Source organism: Labeo rohita, chromosome 2 (genome assembly GCF_022985175.1).
Source record: "Labeo rohita strain BAU-BD-2019 chromosome 2, IGBB_LRoh.1.0, whole genome shotgun sequence".
Lineage (NCBI taxonomy): Eukaryota > Metazoa > Chordata > Actinopteri > Cypriniformes > Cyprinidae > Labeo > Labeo rohita.
In genome coordinates, this window is record NC_066870.1 from 7,944,343 (window position 1) to 7,960,894 (window position 16,552).

The 16,552-nt window shown below is 35.0% G+C and overlaps 1 protein-coding gene across 2 annotated transcripts in view; it reads left to right on the forward strand.

Moving 5' to 3' along the window:
* Nucleotides 1-16,552, forward strand: part of usp33 (ubiquitin specific peptidase 33) — a 33,820-nt gene continuing 17,268 nt past the window's right edge. The window contains exons 1-12 of one of the 2 annotated variants that reach the window (XM_051131049.1): nt 1-294; nt 3,708-3,795; nt 4,508-4,797; nt 4,975-5,037; nt 8,510-8,662; nt 9,074-9,179; nt 9,269-9,338; nt 9,437-9,550; nt 9,662-9,740; nt 12,842-13,244; nt 14,007-14,144; nt 15,677-15,789. In XM_051131049.1, coding sequence (XP_050987006.1) covers nt 4,714-4,797; nt 4,975-5,037; nt 8,510-8,662; nt 9,074-9,179; nt 9,269-9,338; nt 9,437-9,550; nt 9,662-9,740; nt 12,842-13,244; nt 14,007-14,144; nt 15,677-15,789 — 1,323 coding nt within the window. In that variant the 5' untranslated portion in view covers nt 1-294; nt 3,708-3,795; nt 4,508-4,713. The remainder of the gene's footprint in view (nt 295-3,707; nt 3,796-4,507; nt 4,798-4,974; nt 5,038-8,509; nt 8,663-9,073; nt 9,180-9,268; nt 9,339-9,436; nt 9,551-9,661; nt 9,741-12,841; nt 13,245-14,006; nt 14,145-15,676; nt 15,790-16,552) is intronic. The other variant, XM_051131039.1, reaches the window with a different exon arrangement.

Sequence of the window (16,552 nt, forward strand, 5' to 3'; positions counted from 1 at the left end):
TGTGAGTCGTTCCGCGCGTCCACACTAGGAGGCACCGCCGCTGCTTGCTTCCCCCATTCACTTTCAGCACCGCACAACAACCGGAAGAAGCTGTTTGAATGTGTCATACCATGTAGCACCAGTCTGAAGTTAAAGCGTCCGACGCCAGGCGTTTGAAAACCCGCTGTCTGCAAACTGAAGAATACTACAGATATGTAGCTGACAAGCCGGAAGACATCTTTAAACCGGTATCTTCATCCGCAGACAAGAAGCGATAATCGATTCATATTTAAACCATCGTTGATTTCCCTAGAGGTGAGCTAATTTTATATCACTGGCTTGGGTGCGAACTGAAATATGGCGTATTTAAAGCTTTGCGTCCAGCACAGTTAATATAAAAGTGTGCATTGATTCTGTGCTGTTGTAAGTGTTGTGTTGTGATATGAGCTGATGCAGAGGCAGAGCTGTCAGATGATGAGCGGCGCACTGACTTTAGCTTTAGCCCGACGCATTCACACGCCTTGTATCTGCTCTTCATTCAGAGTGAACACCTCATTCAGTGACAGTCTGGGGGGATTTTAGCTGTTCTTGTGGTTGTAATGATTAAAAGATTTATAGCCGTAGGAAAAACTGCGGGGAAGTATGTGCGTGACAGGCTGAAGCTAGTTGCTAAGTAGCCTAGCGAAGATTCTGGCTTATGCTGACGCGTTGCTGGAGTGACGTCACACACAGCTGTAGAGGCCCATAACTGTCGTTTACTGTATATGACTGTACATTACTACTCAATGTTTTCTGAGTAGTGTACATTATACATATGACAGTAATAATAATAATAATTATTATTTGTAGTAATTACTGACCATCTGGAATTCCCAGATTATTTTAAATACTCTTTTGCATGTTTACGATTCTCTGATGTGGGTTAATGGTCACATGACATGCAGGTAAACAAATAAAATGTAATATTTCTTGAGCGTTTTATTTAGAATTTTTTATTATTATTATTATTATTATTATTATTATTATTATTATTTTAATTAAAAAGATGGCCACAAGGGGTTGGTCGGAATGTTAATAAAAAGAGATTACATATAAAAAAAAATCATAGTCAAAAATTAGAATAAAGAAATAATTAACTATATAAATGTAATGTAATCTAACTTAATAGAAAGGATTTGCTGATAATATTTTAGATACATTTATATTGTTTTTTCATGGTATAAATTAGGTGTTTATACAAGAAACAATGTAGATGCTTTTTAAATTTTAAAACATAAGGATGATCATATTTGGTGGTAAACAATAAAACCCCCTTATTTAATTACTCCTTAGCTTTTCATCAGCTCACAACCCCCCTGCTGTTCCCTTGCAAACCCCTCACCATAAATTATGTAGTAGTCTTGTAAACTGTCTCTGTTAGTCTGTATATTTTTAAAGATAAAATTTTATGTTATTATTGCTTTCTGTTTATATAAGGTCAAAGTGCTATGAGATATGAGATGTGCAGGCTACACAGATTTTGCTTGCATATGCTGTCCTGTCACAGATATTCATTAGACTACAGGTTGTCGATTGAATACTAAATTTCACAAAACATGTCTTGACCTTTGTACTGGATTACACTCAGTTGCCACAGAGACTTTTGTAGGCAATATAGAAAATTAATGATAAATGTTGTATTGATGCTCTTTAATTAGGTTAACATTTAAAGAAAATAAAATAGGAATTGAGATTAAAAAAAAATAAAAATAATAACAACTGTACGTACAGACAAAATAATATTAAAGAAATAAAAGGCCTCTTAAGTGTACTTGAAGAAAATTTACTTTCATGACTTATTTTCTTAACACTTAAGTACACTATCAAAACGTTTATACATTCTTCTAAAGCTTATTATTTTTTCACAAGGGTGCATTTCATAAACACATTTTTGTTTTCAAGCTGTGCACAATGGCAAGAGATTATTGCATTGTTTATGAAATAACGTTGTAATGTGCTGCCTGTTGTTTTCATGGTGAATGATATAAATAGTTCATATATTAGCAGTGAGGTGTTCATATACAGTTTGACACATGGTCAGAGTGACTGATACATTGCTTTTAAAATTTACTCAGCGTTGCCCTGGTCTAACTTGCTTCTGATCTGATACTTATGCTGTCCAAGTGTGTGTAATAGTGTGCTCATTTTGGCCATTTGGACAATATGGCATTTGTCCAATTTGTCCATTTATGTATGTATTTAAGAAGTATTTACAAGTATATGTATTTATCATAATTTTTATATAATTTATATATATATATATATATATATATATATATATATATATATATATATAAATAATTATTTTTGTACATAACTTATTTCTCTTAAATATATACATGACTGTGTATTTATATATACATAATAATTACACACAGTACACACATTTATTAGGCAGACTCAAACTTTTATTTTGTATCCGATTAATCATTTGACAGCCCTAGTGTTTTGTTAGCAGGTCATTTTTAATGTTCAGTGAACTTTGTTTTGCAAAACATTTCAAAATGTCAATTTAAAAAGCTGCATTGCTTTTTTAAAGCACTATTAAAGGAATAGTTCAACTAAAAGTGAACATTTTTGGGGCCTGATGAATATGATTCATCATTTACTCATTCTTATTATGTTACAAAGCTGTATCCGTTTGTGGAACAAAATAGTGATGGATAAGAGGAAGTGATTATAATTGGTGAAGCTTCAAAAGTACCTAAGAGGATGATAAAAGTAGTTCATATGACTTGTTCTATATTATACCATACTGTATTTATCTCAAATGTGTCTTCATTGGCCACTTGTGTTTGATTTTTAAGGGGATGGTCTTTCATCAGAACGGCTTACGGCCAGTTTTACTAACAGCTTGCACCAGCACAAACCATCTTTTGACGTTAAAATAGTACTGTCAGGATTTTCTAAAGATGCGCATAGACGGTGTAGACACAGCTATTTTTGCGCCTGACCTTAGTGAATATGCATCTGTAGGAGTTTCCCCTTTCAGATGCAAAATTTATGGGAGGAGAGTATTCAAGTAAATCACGCAGCGTGATTTACTAACATTTGCGCTTGTCAAATTACTGCTATTTGAGCCATTATTTAATGGCCAAAAATAGCATGTCTTAAACTGTTATACGCTTGAAACGGCTGCAGTTGTTGTTGCTAGGAGGCACCGATGAGAACAGAGAGCGTGGGGTAGAAGGGAGAGGATTTTTTTTCCACGCGTATTAATTTATTTGGAATGCCAGAGGAACACATTATCTGAACATATTGTTTGCCAAGCCATGTTATTTTTAATGTGCTTCAGGAAATAAAAGACGACTTGGAACCCTCGACTTGGAGTCACGCAATACCAGGCCTATCAAAACTTTTTGCAACCTTTCATTTTTTGGCCTTCGGTTCTTTTCAATTTACTGTGGCTTCTTTATGTCTTTATTCTTTATTTGCGGCTAGGCTAATTTGCGCTGTGCTTGGTATATTGCGTTGGTCGATATGTAAATGAGATGTTGTGTGAGTGTTCTTTAATTTGCGTGTTGTCAGTAAATCACCTTCAGAAATTTCCACACCCATTGGTGCTGTTTTGGAATTGCACTCTTCTGTTAATTTGCTCTGTTTTGTGAAACTGGCCCTTAGTGTTTACACTATAAATATATTTAAATAGTTTATTGATGTGTTCATATATATCTCTCTCTTTTTAAAAGAGTGATGTCTGGAGCGACAAGCAATGACTGTCCACACTTGGAGTGTGTGGGGGAGATCACCAAGGAAGAACTCATCCAGAAGTCCCATGTGAGTCCCCACCAAGACCCAGTCGCACTTTCATCATATCATTGCTTCTGCCCATTTCTCATAGGTCAAATGTAGTGTGCGCTGTTGACAGTAATGACCCCTATTTCTGAGTTTGCGAAGTTGCCATAAGCACTAATAATGCGTGGCTGCCTCACATGTAAAAGCTTAGGCTATAAACATTGCGTGCTGTTGAAAAGAATGTGATGAAATCAATGTGCAATTATGTGAATGCATTATACATTATTGTAGTTTGAAAGCATTTGAGATTGCCGCATAATTGCTTTCCAGATTGTACCTTTAATAGAATACATGTTTTCAATAGAGTTTTTCTATAATGTGTTGTTATGGGCTCCATTGCATATATACACTACCATTCAAATGTTTGAGGTCAGTAAGGTTTTTGAAATAAGTCTCTTGTGTGCACCAAGGCTCCATGTAGCTAATCAAAAATACAGTAAAAACTGTAATATTTAATGCAATTTCAAATAACTGTTTTTTTTTAATTAATGTATGTTTCAATAGAATTTATTATTGTGATGTAAGCTGAATTTTCAGCATCTTTACTGTCTTCAGTGTCGCACGATCCTTCAGAAATCATTTTAATATGCTGATTTGGTGCTCACCAAACCTTCTTGTTATTATCAATGTTGAAAACTGTTTTTCTGCTTAGTTTTTTTTTTGTGGAAATCATAATACATTTTTTCTTTTTCAGACTTCTTTGATGAATAGAAAGTTCAAAAGGACAGTATTATTAAAGTAGTAGTATTGGAAATATTTTGTGTCATTATAAATGTTTTTACTGTTGCTTTCGATCAATTTAATGCATCCTTGTTAAATTAATTATTATTTTAAATTAAAATAATTTAAAATGATCTTTCTGATCCCAAACTGCAGTGGTGTACATTGTACATTGTGAAGATGCTTAAGTATAAATGTGTTTGTTTTCAGGGTCAGTGTCAGGACTGTAAAGTCGGGGGACCAAACCTTTGGGCCTGTCTAGAGGTAAGTTATCTTTATATTAGGTAATGTTCTTCAGCAAGTTTGATTTGTAACAGAGATGCACTGATATTAAAAAAAAAAAAAAATCTGTCTGGTGATGTGAAATTCTTAATTATTGGAAGATAGTTTATAATGAAACCTGTAGAGTATAATTTCATTTCATGTTTACCTCTCATTTAGAATGGTTGTTCATATGTTGGCTGTGGAGAATCACATGCAGACCACAGCACCGTCCACTCTCAGGTTAGTCATTTTATTCTTTGTTTCTGCTGTTTCTGTGCAATAATTCAAATGAATGTACTTTGTGTATTAACAACTACTTTATTTATGCCAAATTTCATTTAATATTTGTAATAAACGTATTGTTTTGTGTACTTGCAGCTTAAGATGTTTTTACCCACAGTGAGCTGTCGTTGTACATTTCAGACATGATTTGTGACCCTTATAGTGTTACATCTCTGATTACTTTTATATGTTGATTTAGACAGGTGAATCTGATCCCTGATCACATGTGTCACCCTGTGTTGATTTCACATCTGTTATTCTCATTGTGACTGGAGGCTTGAATGATGCAATGAATCGCTAAAGTGTGTTTGCAGGCTTGCCTGTGGGTGAACTCATCCATTATTAATCAGTGCTCCAGTGGGGATCTCCCTTCCCACTAAAGCCCATCTGATTACCCATTACCAAAACCCCACAATGCTCTCAAAACACCCTTGTGTCTGTGTGAAAGCGACTGATTGAAGACAGAGCCATCAGCCATACTTCCTCTACAATAACCTGCATTTGCTGCAGTAAACAAAATTCACCCCATGTTTTTTTTTCATCCACTAAGTTGTTTTTCTCTAGCAGGGTGTGGGTATAGAGCAATGCGGTGATTATGTGTTTTTGTAGGCAAACACGGGAGTTAGCATCACTGGTTCCTTCAACAAAAAAACAATAAGATTTTTCCGTTGGCTTTAGGATTAGTGCAGAAAATAATCTTAGTGACCAATGAAAGTATGTGATTCTCAGATTTTGTTAATGGTAATTCTTCACAAATGAACACAGTGATTGTGAACTTAAAGGAGAAGTTCACTTTTAGAACTGAAATTTACAGATAATGTACTCACCCCCTTGTCATCCAAGATGTTCATATCTTCTTTCTTCAGCATGTCTTTTGAGGAAAACATTTTAGCATTTCCCTTCATATAATGGACTTCCCTGAGTATGCAGTTTAAATGCAGCTTCAAAGGACTCTAAATGATCCCAGCTGAGGAAGAAGGGTCTTATCTAGCGAAATGATTGGTTATTTTCTGTACAATTTGTATACTTTTTAAACGCAAATGCTCATCTTGGTCTAGCTCTGCTAAACTGTGTTCCTGTTTATGACAGTTAGGATATGACGAAAAACTCCCATCTCATGAAAATGCTACAAAATTGCCTACATCGCTGCAGAAGTACCGACCCAGTGTTTACAAAGTGAACATCCAAAAAAAGGTTGAATGCCCTTTACAAAAAAAAAAAAAAAAAAAATTGATTTTGATTTTGAAGTTGAGAAAATGAGTTTGTAGTGTTTCGACATACCCTTACTGTCAAAAACAGGAATACACACGGTTCAACAGAGCTAGATCAAGACGAGTGTTTGCGGTTAAAAAGTATATAATTTTTATTTTTAGAAAATAACCGATCATTTCAAGGCAAGGCAAGGCAAGTTTATTTATATAGCACATTTCATACACAGAGGTAATTCAAAGTGCTTTAAAGTGATTTACATAAAATTTCACTAGAAAAGACCCTTTGAAGCTGCATTTAAACTGCATTTTAGAAGTTCAAACTCGGGGGCACCATTGAAGTCCATTATATGGAGGGAGTTTTTGTTCTGGTCTTCTGGAAGTGAACTTCTCCTTTAAGGCTTAATGCAATCGACAGAAGTAAAAAGCTAAACAGGCTATAAATAAACCACACCACAGTTGCAGGACCGAAACACACCTGTAAAAGCAGACTAGTGAGTAGATGATTTGCAAAAAGCCCTAATACTAATTTGGTAATGCTCAGTTCAGCTTTTCATGACATAGTTTGTTTCACAAAATGAAAATGAACATTTTTCAAATAGTATGTTTTTCCATTTGAATTCACTTAAAGCAGTCAAATATCAAAAGCTTTTTTTGAATGACAGAAGAAGTATTCAACTTGTATAATTTAACTTAGAAACTGTAAAAAAGTCAAAATGATGTTTAAATACTCCATGTAATGTCAAACAATGTGACATAAGTTTAAAAAATAAACATAAAGTCTGTAAATTTCTGTTGCTGTTTTGATGTAGCAGAAAACACCTGGGTCATGTTTGCATTTTCTTGTATCACTGGCCATAATTTTAACCTTGAAATCAGGATTAGGCATAAAATTATGTCTTCGGGAATTATTCCTAGATGTAAAATCAGATGAGAATTCAACAAATAGTTGTAACCTAGGTCAGAGGAAGATAGGAATCATGTCTTTGAGGCAGATTTTATGGTTATTGAGGGAAGATACCAGACTTTACGAATGGCTGTCAAAAGCAAAATGATACAAAACACACATCATATTTTGTTAGAAAGTGTGCCGCACTAGAGCAAAAAAGGCTGTATTTTTTGGAATCAGCACCCTAAAATTAGTAAGGGAGGAGTAAATAATATCATTGAGCAAGGCAGTGTTTTTATTATTTTATCTTTTTTTTGTTTGTTTGTTTTTTTTCAATTATAAATCACCAAGATGATGAGTTCACGGGCCGTTCCGCAATGTATAATGTAGATGAGCTTTTTATTATGTTACCCTTGCTGGGCTGTAAGTTCAAATGGATATGGGCATGTATTACATCTGATCCATCACCGAAATGGTCGGCATGGCAGATTTTGGCAGGGTTTGTATTTTGGCGCAGCTCTCATAAATGTTTTAACTACCCCTGTCTGGCTGCAGTTGCACCAGTTGTAGTGCCGCAGTGAAAGCCAATCCAGACACATGAATAATGTAGAGACCCTTTAGCCACCGCTGTGTGCTTGCCCAGGCTTCACATCACCACTTCCCATCTCCCTTGGTACATTTTCGCTCTTCTGTTGCAGCACGCATCTGTTTTGCCCTAAATTTTGAAGAGTCTTTCTGATGCATTGTAAGTTTCATATGCAGAGAAAGAGCTCAGCATTTAGACTGCTTTTTTTTTTTTTTCTTTTTTAATGAAGTAAAAAGGCAGTGATGTAGAAATATTTGGCAATAAACAATAAGGTTTTAGCTGTAGAATTTGAAATGTTTTAAATAAGTCAAAACCATACAATCCATTTGAACATTTTTGACATACATTTAAACAAGATTTAAATCCAGCCCCCATACAAATGATAAAATTACACCACTAGACTCATTTACAATCTTCGATGAGTAATTTGTATTTAAAAAAAAGTTTTCCAGATTTATTTATTTATAATTTTTTTTTCCCAATTCTGATGAATGCTTCTACTATTACTACTACTACTAATTATTATTATTATTATTATTAAGAAAGCTGATATGGTCACCAATATATTGTGCAGTTCTAGTTATTGCAATTTTTGTAATCTATTGAGACTTTTTTTTAAAGGTATGGTTTAGATTTTTTCATTATTATTATTTCATTATTTATATTTTGAACATTACACTTACATATACACATCTGTTTTCATCTGTTGTCCACCTTCCATCTAAGCACTTTGCCTTTTTCTTCCAGGAGACACGGCACAACCTAACGGTGAATCTGACCACTTTGAGAGTGTGGTGCTACGCCTGTACCAAGGAGGTTTTCCTAGAAAGAAAACTGGGTCCACATGCACAGCTGCCTAGCGCTGTTAAACCCATCTCTCCAGTACAGACCCCCAGCCCGGTCAGAACTCTTACGCAACTTTCTGTGAATGCAAAGCAAAGTTTAGAAGTTTGGTTGTGCTTAGATAAAATCCTTCTTTACATTTAAACATTGTCTTTGCAATGTAAACATGACTGTAAATGTTTGCGAAGAAGATAAGTCCAATCACGGTCTCAGTATGCAAATAGATACAAGACAAAAGACCAATCACAATTCAGTATGTACATTTTATAATGACCTGATTTTTGTCAGTTACGTTTTCAATGCTAAACATACTATGTGCGGTGATAGAAATTTGTTTAAAGTCTAAATGATTGATTTTGAGATTGCAGATTTTCTAAACTGTTTAGGGGCACACAGCTACTCTTATTTGCATGTTTTACAAAAGGTATGCTGTTGCTGATTTTCTTTCATCATCTTTCTGGTTTTCAGGACCCCAAAGCTCCTGGGAGCCCTACTTCCCTTAGAGTTCCTCCTGCGGGACCCTGTGATGACCTGGATATGGAGACTGAGGAGGAGGACGAACTGAGGGCTAGAGGTCTTACATCTCTCATGTCTGGTGTTCAGTGCATTAGCTCTGCATGCTACACTGTTAGTCTGAACCTCGGCATCTGTTACACCTCACAGGTCTGACTGGACTGAAGAACATCGGCAATACCTGCTACATGAACGCAGCTCTCCAGGCACTTTCCAACTGGTGAGAACCCCAATAATCAATAGTGTTTTAATCTTAGTGTCCTAATTGTTCTGTTTCAGTCTGTTTTAATCTTGCTCTATTTCTGGTTTATCTTCTAGTCCTCCATTAACACAGTTTTTCCTGGACTGTGGTGGTCTGGTGAAGACAGACAAGAAGCCAGCGCTATGCAAGAGCTATCAGAAACTCGTCACAGACCTGTGGCACAAAAACAGGTACATTCCTCTCTTGCCATTTCCTATTTCAGTGTAATTTTACAGTTTTTTTTTTTCCTCAAGAAACAAGTTTCATTATAGCTTTCTTGCTCTTGTTTTGTGTGATTGCAGGAACTCCTATGTTGTTCCTACAAATCTATTCCAGGGCATCAAGGCTGTAAACCCAATGTTTCGTGGTTATTCCCAACAGGTATGGTTTTTTTATTTATTTATTTATGTTTTTTAATTGATATGCTTAAAACATTTAAAATGCAAATATATTAAAATTATGGCTTACACTATTGTTCAAAAGTTTGTGGTCAGTCGGATTATTTTATATTTTTTGATCAAATAAATGCAGCCTTGGTGAGTAACAGAAAAAAAAAAAACATCAAAAAATACTGTCAAATACTGATGCTGTTTTGTATAAACAAATCTAAAATTAAAAAAAAAAACACTAAAAACTAAATGCTACAAGTGACTTTAGGCATGACAACATTGTAATGTACATTATAAAAATACATTCTTTTCAAGGTTTGTTGAAGATTACCTTTACCAGTGTTACTAAATTATTAGATAATTAGATAATTGCAAGGGTAATCTGTGTTAAAATAGGAGAAATGTTCATGAACTTGATCTTGTATGTTATCAGATATATTTGACCCTGGACCACAAATCCAGTCATAAGTAGCACAGGTATATTTGTAGCAAAAATACATTGTATGGGTCAGAATTATCGATTTTTCTTTTAAGCCAAAAATCATTAGGATATTAAGTAAAGATCATGTTCCATGAAGGTAAATTTCCTACCATAAATATATCAAAACTTAATTTTTGGTTGGTAATGTGCTTTGCTAAGAAGGTAATTTGGACATTTTTAAAAGGTGTTTTTTCTCAGTATTTAAATATTTTTAAATAGTTGTATTTCGACCAAATATTGTTCTATCCTAACAAACAATACGTCAGTGAAAAGCTTATTTATCAAGCTTTCAGATGTTGTAGACCCTTTTTGACTGGTTTTGTGGTCCAGGGTCACATGTCCAGTACTGACTATATGATAATATGATTTAAAAAAACAAAAACAAAAAAAAAACAGAAAAACTATAATATTGGCTATTAATAATATGATGCCAACATATTGTGAAATGTATTTTTCTTATGCATGTTTTAATTGTTAGAGTGAATCTCTGTTGTGCAAAACTTTATTTGTAAAGTTGTGTGTATTTTCATTTAATTACATTTGAAAAGGTTGATTAAATTATTAATATCTTATGGGTTCATTTAATTACAAACAGTTTTTAATGGTGAATCATAAAACATGAAAACAAGAAAATTCTGACATTTTATGAATTTTAAAATGTAATTTGAAAATAGAAAATAAATGTAATAAATAATTAAATTGTTAAAGTTTAATGAATTTAGTTGATTAAACATGATTTTTGATTATTCATATTTAATGGAACTCTTAAACTGGTATGCAGAATAATTAAAACATAACACAGAATTTGGGGAAAAAAAATGTATTTAATTTCATAGGGCCCTAGAATTCTTATTAAAAAAATATTTTTTGTATAGGCCTATCCTGTCCAGCCCAACATAGTCAACCACAGACTTTCTTTTAATTTTACCCAATGACAGATAAGGGTCAATCTCAAATTATCCTGCATGCTGTGGGAATTTCATCTGAGAGAGCCTCACTCTCACTTCCTTACACTTCCTCTGAACATACTTTGTACTCTAGCTGCATTTAAGAGAAGACCTATTTTTGTTCTTGATTGTAAGAGATTGGGTTCTTATATGGAGCACAGTCTGATTCAGAGTCTCTCTAGATGTTTGATCACCTTTAACCAGTGGAATGCATCCATTGTCATGCCTGGCTGGAGAGGAAGGCCGTTTGGAGAATTAGCGTTGTCTTGAATGGGCCATCATAGGCTGTTCAGAGACTGTAGGAAACATTAATCTCACTTTCAGGCTCACTTTCTTGAAGCCCAGATAGACTGTGGACTCCTGTAGAGGGGATATTCAGTCAAAGTCAATGAATGCCTTGTTTTAAAATCATTCCCTCTACTAAGGGCCAGGAAACCTTTTGTCCTTGTACTGCATTGACATAATACAGTGATGGCCTTCTGGTCTAGTATGCTGTGTCCTATTGTTTGAAACTTGTGTGCCTACCAGGATTCTTAATACCAGGATGTTAGAATGCCAGCTGGCCATGTTGCCATGTGGATGAGCCAGTAATGACTAATGTTCTCGTAAGCTTCAGCTGTTCCTATAGCGATGGGGTCCCTGCAGGTCCATGTCTAATCTGCGGCATACAACGTGAGCCTCCATGCGTGTTGCATTCTTTTGATAATGCCTGGAAACATTTGTGTGTGACTGTCAATGTGTCAGTGCACATGCCAGGATCTGACTCCCAAATTTATGGACTTGTCAACAAGACAAATATAATTAAAGGGAGAGTTCACTTGAATATTAAAATACTGTCATCATTTACTGGCCGATATCAGTACTTTAATATTGGTAACCCCCTTATTATTGGAAAGCTACAGTCACAGATTAATCATTTACTCATGGTGCACATCACAGACGGGGGGATAAATAAGATCTTGTGATTGTGAATTGAGGCTTGCACGTCATGTGCAGGGCTTCGTGAAAATAACGTAATGTTTCATATTATACTACAACATTGACCCTGTGCAACAAACATTACTTTTTAAGGCCCATTCACACCAAGAACGGTGGTAAGAAGCTCTTTAAAAAATCTTAATCAATCAAAACTTACCAATCAAAACTTAATTTTTGATTGGTAATGTGCATTGCTAAGAAGGTAATTTGGACATTTTTAAAGGCGTTTTTTCTCAATATTTCAGTATTTTTAAGTAGTTGTATTTTGACCAAATATTGTTCTATCCTAACAAATCATACATCAGTGAAAAGTTAAGCTTTCAGATTTTATAGACCCTTTTTGACTGGTTTTGTGGTCCAGGGTCACATATATCCAGTATTGACTATGTGATGATATGATTAAAAAAACAAAAAAAAAACTATAATATTGGCTATTAATAATATGATGCCAACATATTGTGAAATGTAATTTTTTTATGCATGTTTTAATCATTAGAGTAAATCTCTGTTGTGCTAAACTTTATTTGATGAAACGTTTGAAAGTGATTCCACCAATATTGTTTCCATTTTTTGGTCCATTAAACTTTATAGTTTTAGTTACCGTCCTTGGCAAGTTAAACTTCAATTAAACTTTCTCTTTTGTTCTTATTTTGCAACATAGTAATTAAAATCTGTCTCTGTCCTAAGGACTCTCAAGAATTCCTGCGTTGTCTGATGGACCAACTCCACGAGGAGCTCAAGGAGCCCATTCCTGAACCAGAGGACCCAAACCAAGCTGTGGCCATGGACGAGGGTCCTGAAGAGGACAACCACAGCCAGTCGGATGACTTCCAGTCCTGCGAGTCTTGCGGCAGCAGCGATCGTGCTGATAACGAAGGCCCCAGAGTCCCAGAAGACATCAATGAAGCGGAGATGCTGATTTCAGAGCAGAACCAAAACAACCGAGATTGGCAGAAAGAGAAGAATCTCATCAACAACCTGTACCGTGCTGGTTCCCATGGCGACCTGGATAAAGACGTGGATACAACCAATGAGTCGAGGCCAATCATCAGCACCCAAGGAGCCATTAAAGCTCAGGGACGAAATTCAGGTAAAAGCAAGGCCATTAATTCTATGCAGTGTAATTCAGAACAGCCTTACAGGCCCCAATGAACAAGTGGTGAAAAAAAAAAAAAAAAGGTTTTTTAGTTCTTTGCTCAGAGGTAAAAAGTTTGGTATCCACATTTTTCTTCCCATAAGAGTGGGAGCGGCCATTTGTAAATTTTATGGGTCTGGTTTCTGGTCTCATCTGCTTCCAGCTATTTTTTTGCTGTACGAAAAAATTCATTTCGCTGCTTGATATTGCAAACTGGTGTATCTTACCATGTTATTTTAACTTATTATCTTAATTATGAGCACACTGGTTTGTAGTGCAAACAGTTTTACCGTTTACTGCACGTTGTTATTCTTCTCATTATTTCCCTATAGCAGCTAAAGAACCGAAAGTCTCACCCATAGGCTTACTTCCGCGATAAGAAAAAGGTGGATACAGTGTGAAAAAATTCTGAAAGCAAGTGCGCTCATGGAAATGGTTATGTTTGCACCAGCTCTGCAATTCTGCAGTTTTAGTGGTTTCATGTTTTTACTCGGCTGTAACCTTGACAGAAAGTTTACACTTACAAGCTGTTTTGGACCATTGAAATTGGCTACAAAATACCTTAATTTAATCAGATTTTGTTTAAAATAACATCACACATGTTCGTTCTTCCATTTCACTTAAAGTGAAATGTCAGGCCTTAGATGAAATACATTGTGACCAGTGCTTGTTTTGCTTGCTTTTGTTGACTGACTTGTTTCTTTCCACCTTTTTCAGATTCAAACCCTGAAATCCAGGTCAGCAGTACCATCAGACCACACAGTCCCGGTGGAAATGAGGGTGTCACATCTAGACTGTCCAGCAGTCCACCCAAATCCTCAATGTGGCCAAACTTGAGCTCTACTCACAAGAAAGGTACCAGAATTTAAATCGGATTCATTTCTGGAGAGTTTGGAGGTTATGTAGTAGTTAAATGTATTAATTAGTGATGCACTGAAATGAAAATTCTGAACTGAAACCAAAATGTAAGGATGTACTTGGGGGTAAAATGTAATTTAATGATCAGTTCATTCATTTAATATAAAAATTGAATTGTACAGTTGTACAAGTTTAAATTGTTTTTATGTCAACTTTTTACTAACAAAATTTTCACTCCACTTTAAAAGGATAGTTCACCCAAAAATGAAAACTCTGTTATTAATTATTCTCCTTCATGTCGTTCCAAAACCCGTAAGACCTTTGTTCATCTTCAGAACACAAATTAAGATATTTTTGATGAAATCAGAGAGCTTTCTGACCCTGCGTAGAGAGTAACGCAACTACCACGTTCAAGGCCCAGAAAGGTAGTAAGGACATAGTTAAAATAGTCCATGTGACATCAGTGGTTCAACCGTAATTTTATTAAGCTACGAGAATACTTTTTGTTTGCCAAAAAACAAAATAATGGCTTTATTAAACAATTTCTTCTCCTCCATGTCAGTCTTTGAGGTGTGCTTATAAGAGCACCATGACATAGGCTATGCGTGTGGTGCTACTGACGCAGGAGACGGTGTTCTGATACAGAATATACAGACAGTGAACCAAGAGTGATGATCAGAACTTCGGCTCCTGCATCAGCATCATCACACGGATGTGTTGTGGTACTCTCATGAACACGCTTTGAAGACTGACATGGAAGAGAAGAAATTATTGAATAAAGTCATTATTTTTGTTTTCTTTGCAGAAAAAAAAGTATTCTCGTAGGTTCATAAAATTACGGTTGAACCACTGATGTCACATGGACTATTTTAACAATGTCCTTACTAGCTTTGTGGGCCTTGAATATGTCAGTTGCATTCCTGTCTATGGAGGGTCAGAAAGCTCTCGGATTTTATAAAAAACTTCTTAATTTGTGTTTCGAAGATAAAGTCATGTGAGTTTGAAACAACATGAGGGTGAGTAATTAATGACAAAATTTTCATTTTTTGGTGAACTATTCCTTTAAAGAGCATCAACACCACATTATTGTTCGCATTTTGTCATGAAATTGAGAACATTTGAAAGCTGACATATTGTTTCATTTTAAAAGTAACAGCCCAGTGTGATTTAGTGATTGGCAGCTGTACCACCAATAATGTTTAGTAAAGTTTATGCATCAGAGGAAAACAGATTGATCTTTAGATTTAGGAATACATAGCAGTATCAATTAAAAACGAGAAATCTAAAATGTTAATCCAGCACTAGCATCCACACAGCTGAAATGTTTACTTTTTTTAGTTTATCCACTTTGTGTTCACAAAATAGACTGTGACACAGTCAAAACATGGCATTCGAGAAACACTAATTTAAATGTTACTGTTTTGGTCAAAACTATTTTCAGTTGCTGAAATTTAATAGTTGTGACCATCGTCTGAACTAAAACAGATTGGACATTGATTCTAAATGGTTGTGATGTGTCATGTTGACAGTACCCTCGTTCACCCCACCAAAGAGCAAGAGGCAGAGGAAATATCGCAGCATCATCTCTGAAGTCTTTGACGGCACCATTGTCAGCTCCGTTCAGTGCCTGACCTGTGACAGGGTGAGTGACCTGTGTGTTCTTCAGACAAAAATGTCCCCAAAGAACCTTGCTTTAATAGACAAAGTGAACACAAGCATTTAATTCTTCAGTTGGCAGAGAAAGGTATTTTAAAACTGACAGAGGCCTGAGTGTGGATATGTTATCATTAATGAACTTTATTGTTGGAGTGAGAACTCCTGTGAGTATTAAGTACATCATTTTTATCTTGATTAAAAAAGCATATAAATTTTCTTTTCTTTTCTTTTCTTAATTAATACTTATATTTAGCAAAGAGTAAAGAAATTAATCGGAAGTGACAATAAAGACATTTAACGTGTTACAAAAGATTTCTATTTAAAATAAATGCAGTTATTTCTGCTAATAAAAGGATACTGAAAAACAATTACCATGGTTCCCACTTTAGGAAGAACTATTAAAAAGCAGTTTTTATTTAAAACAGTAAGAAATGTTTCTTGAGCACCAAGTCAGCATATTAAAATTATTTCTGAAGGATTATGTGACATTGAAAACGGGAGGATGCAAAATATTAATTACAGGAATAAATTGCGTTATTTGAAATAGGCATGTAACGGCATGAAAATTTCTGATCACAATTATAGTGAAACAAATTATCATGGCTATCAGTATTATCACAGTACTGTTAAAATGTACTGGAAATGTTCAAAAAGTACTGACACATAAATCACTTCACCCAGTTTTATATTTAAAATCAACAAACGACAAATAAAAAGACTTTTTGTTTGCATAATCACTAAAAGAACAG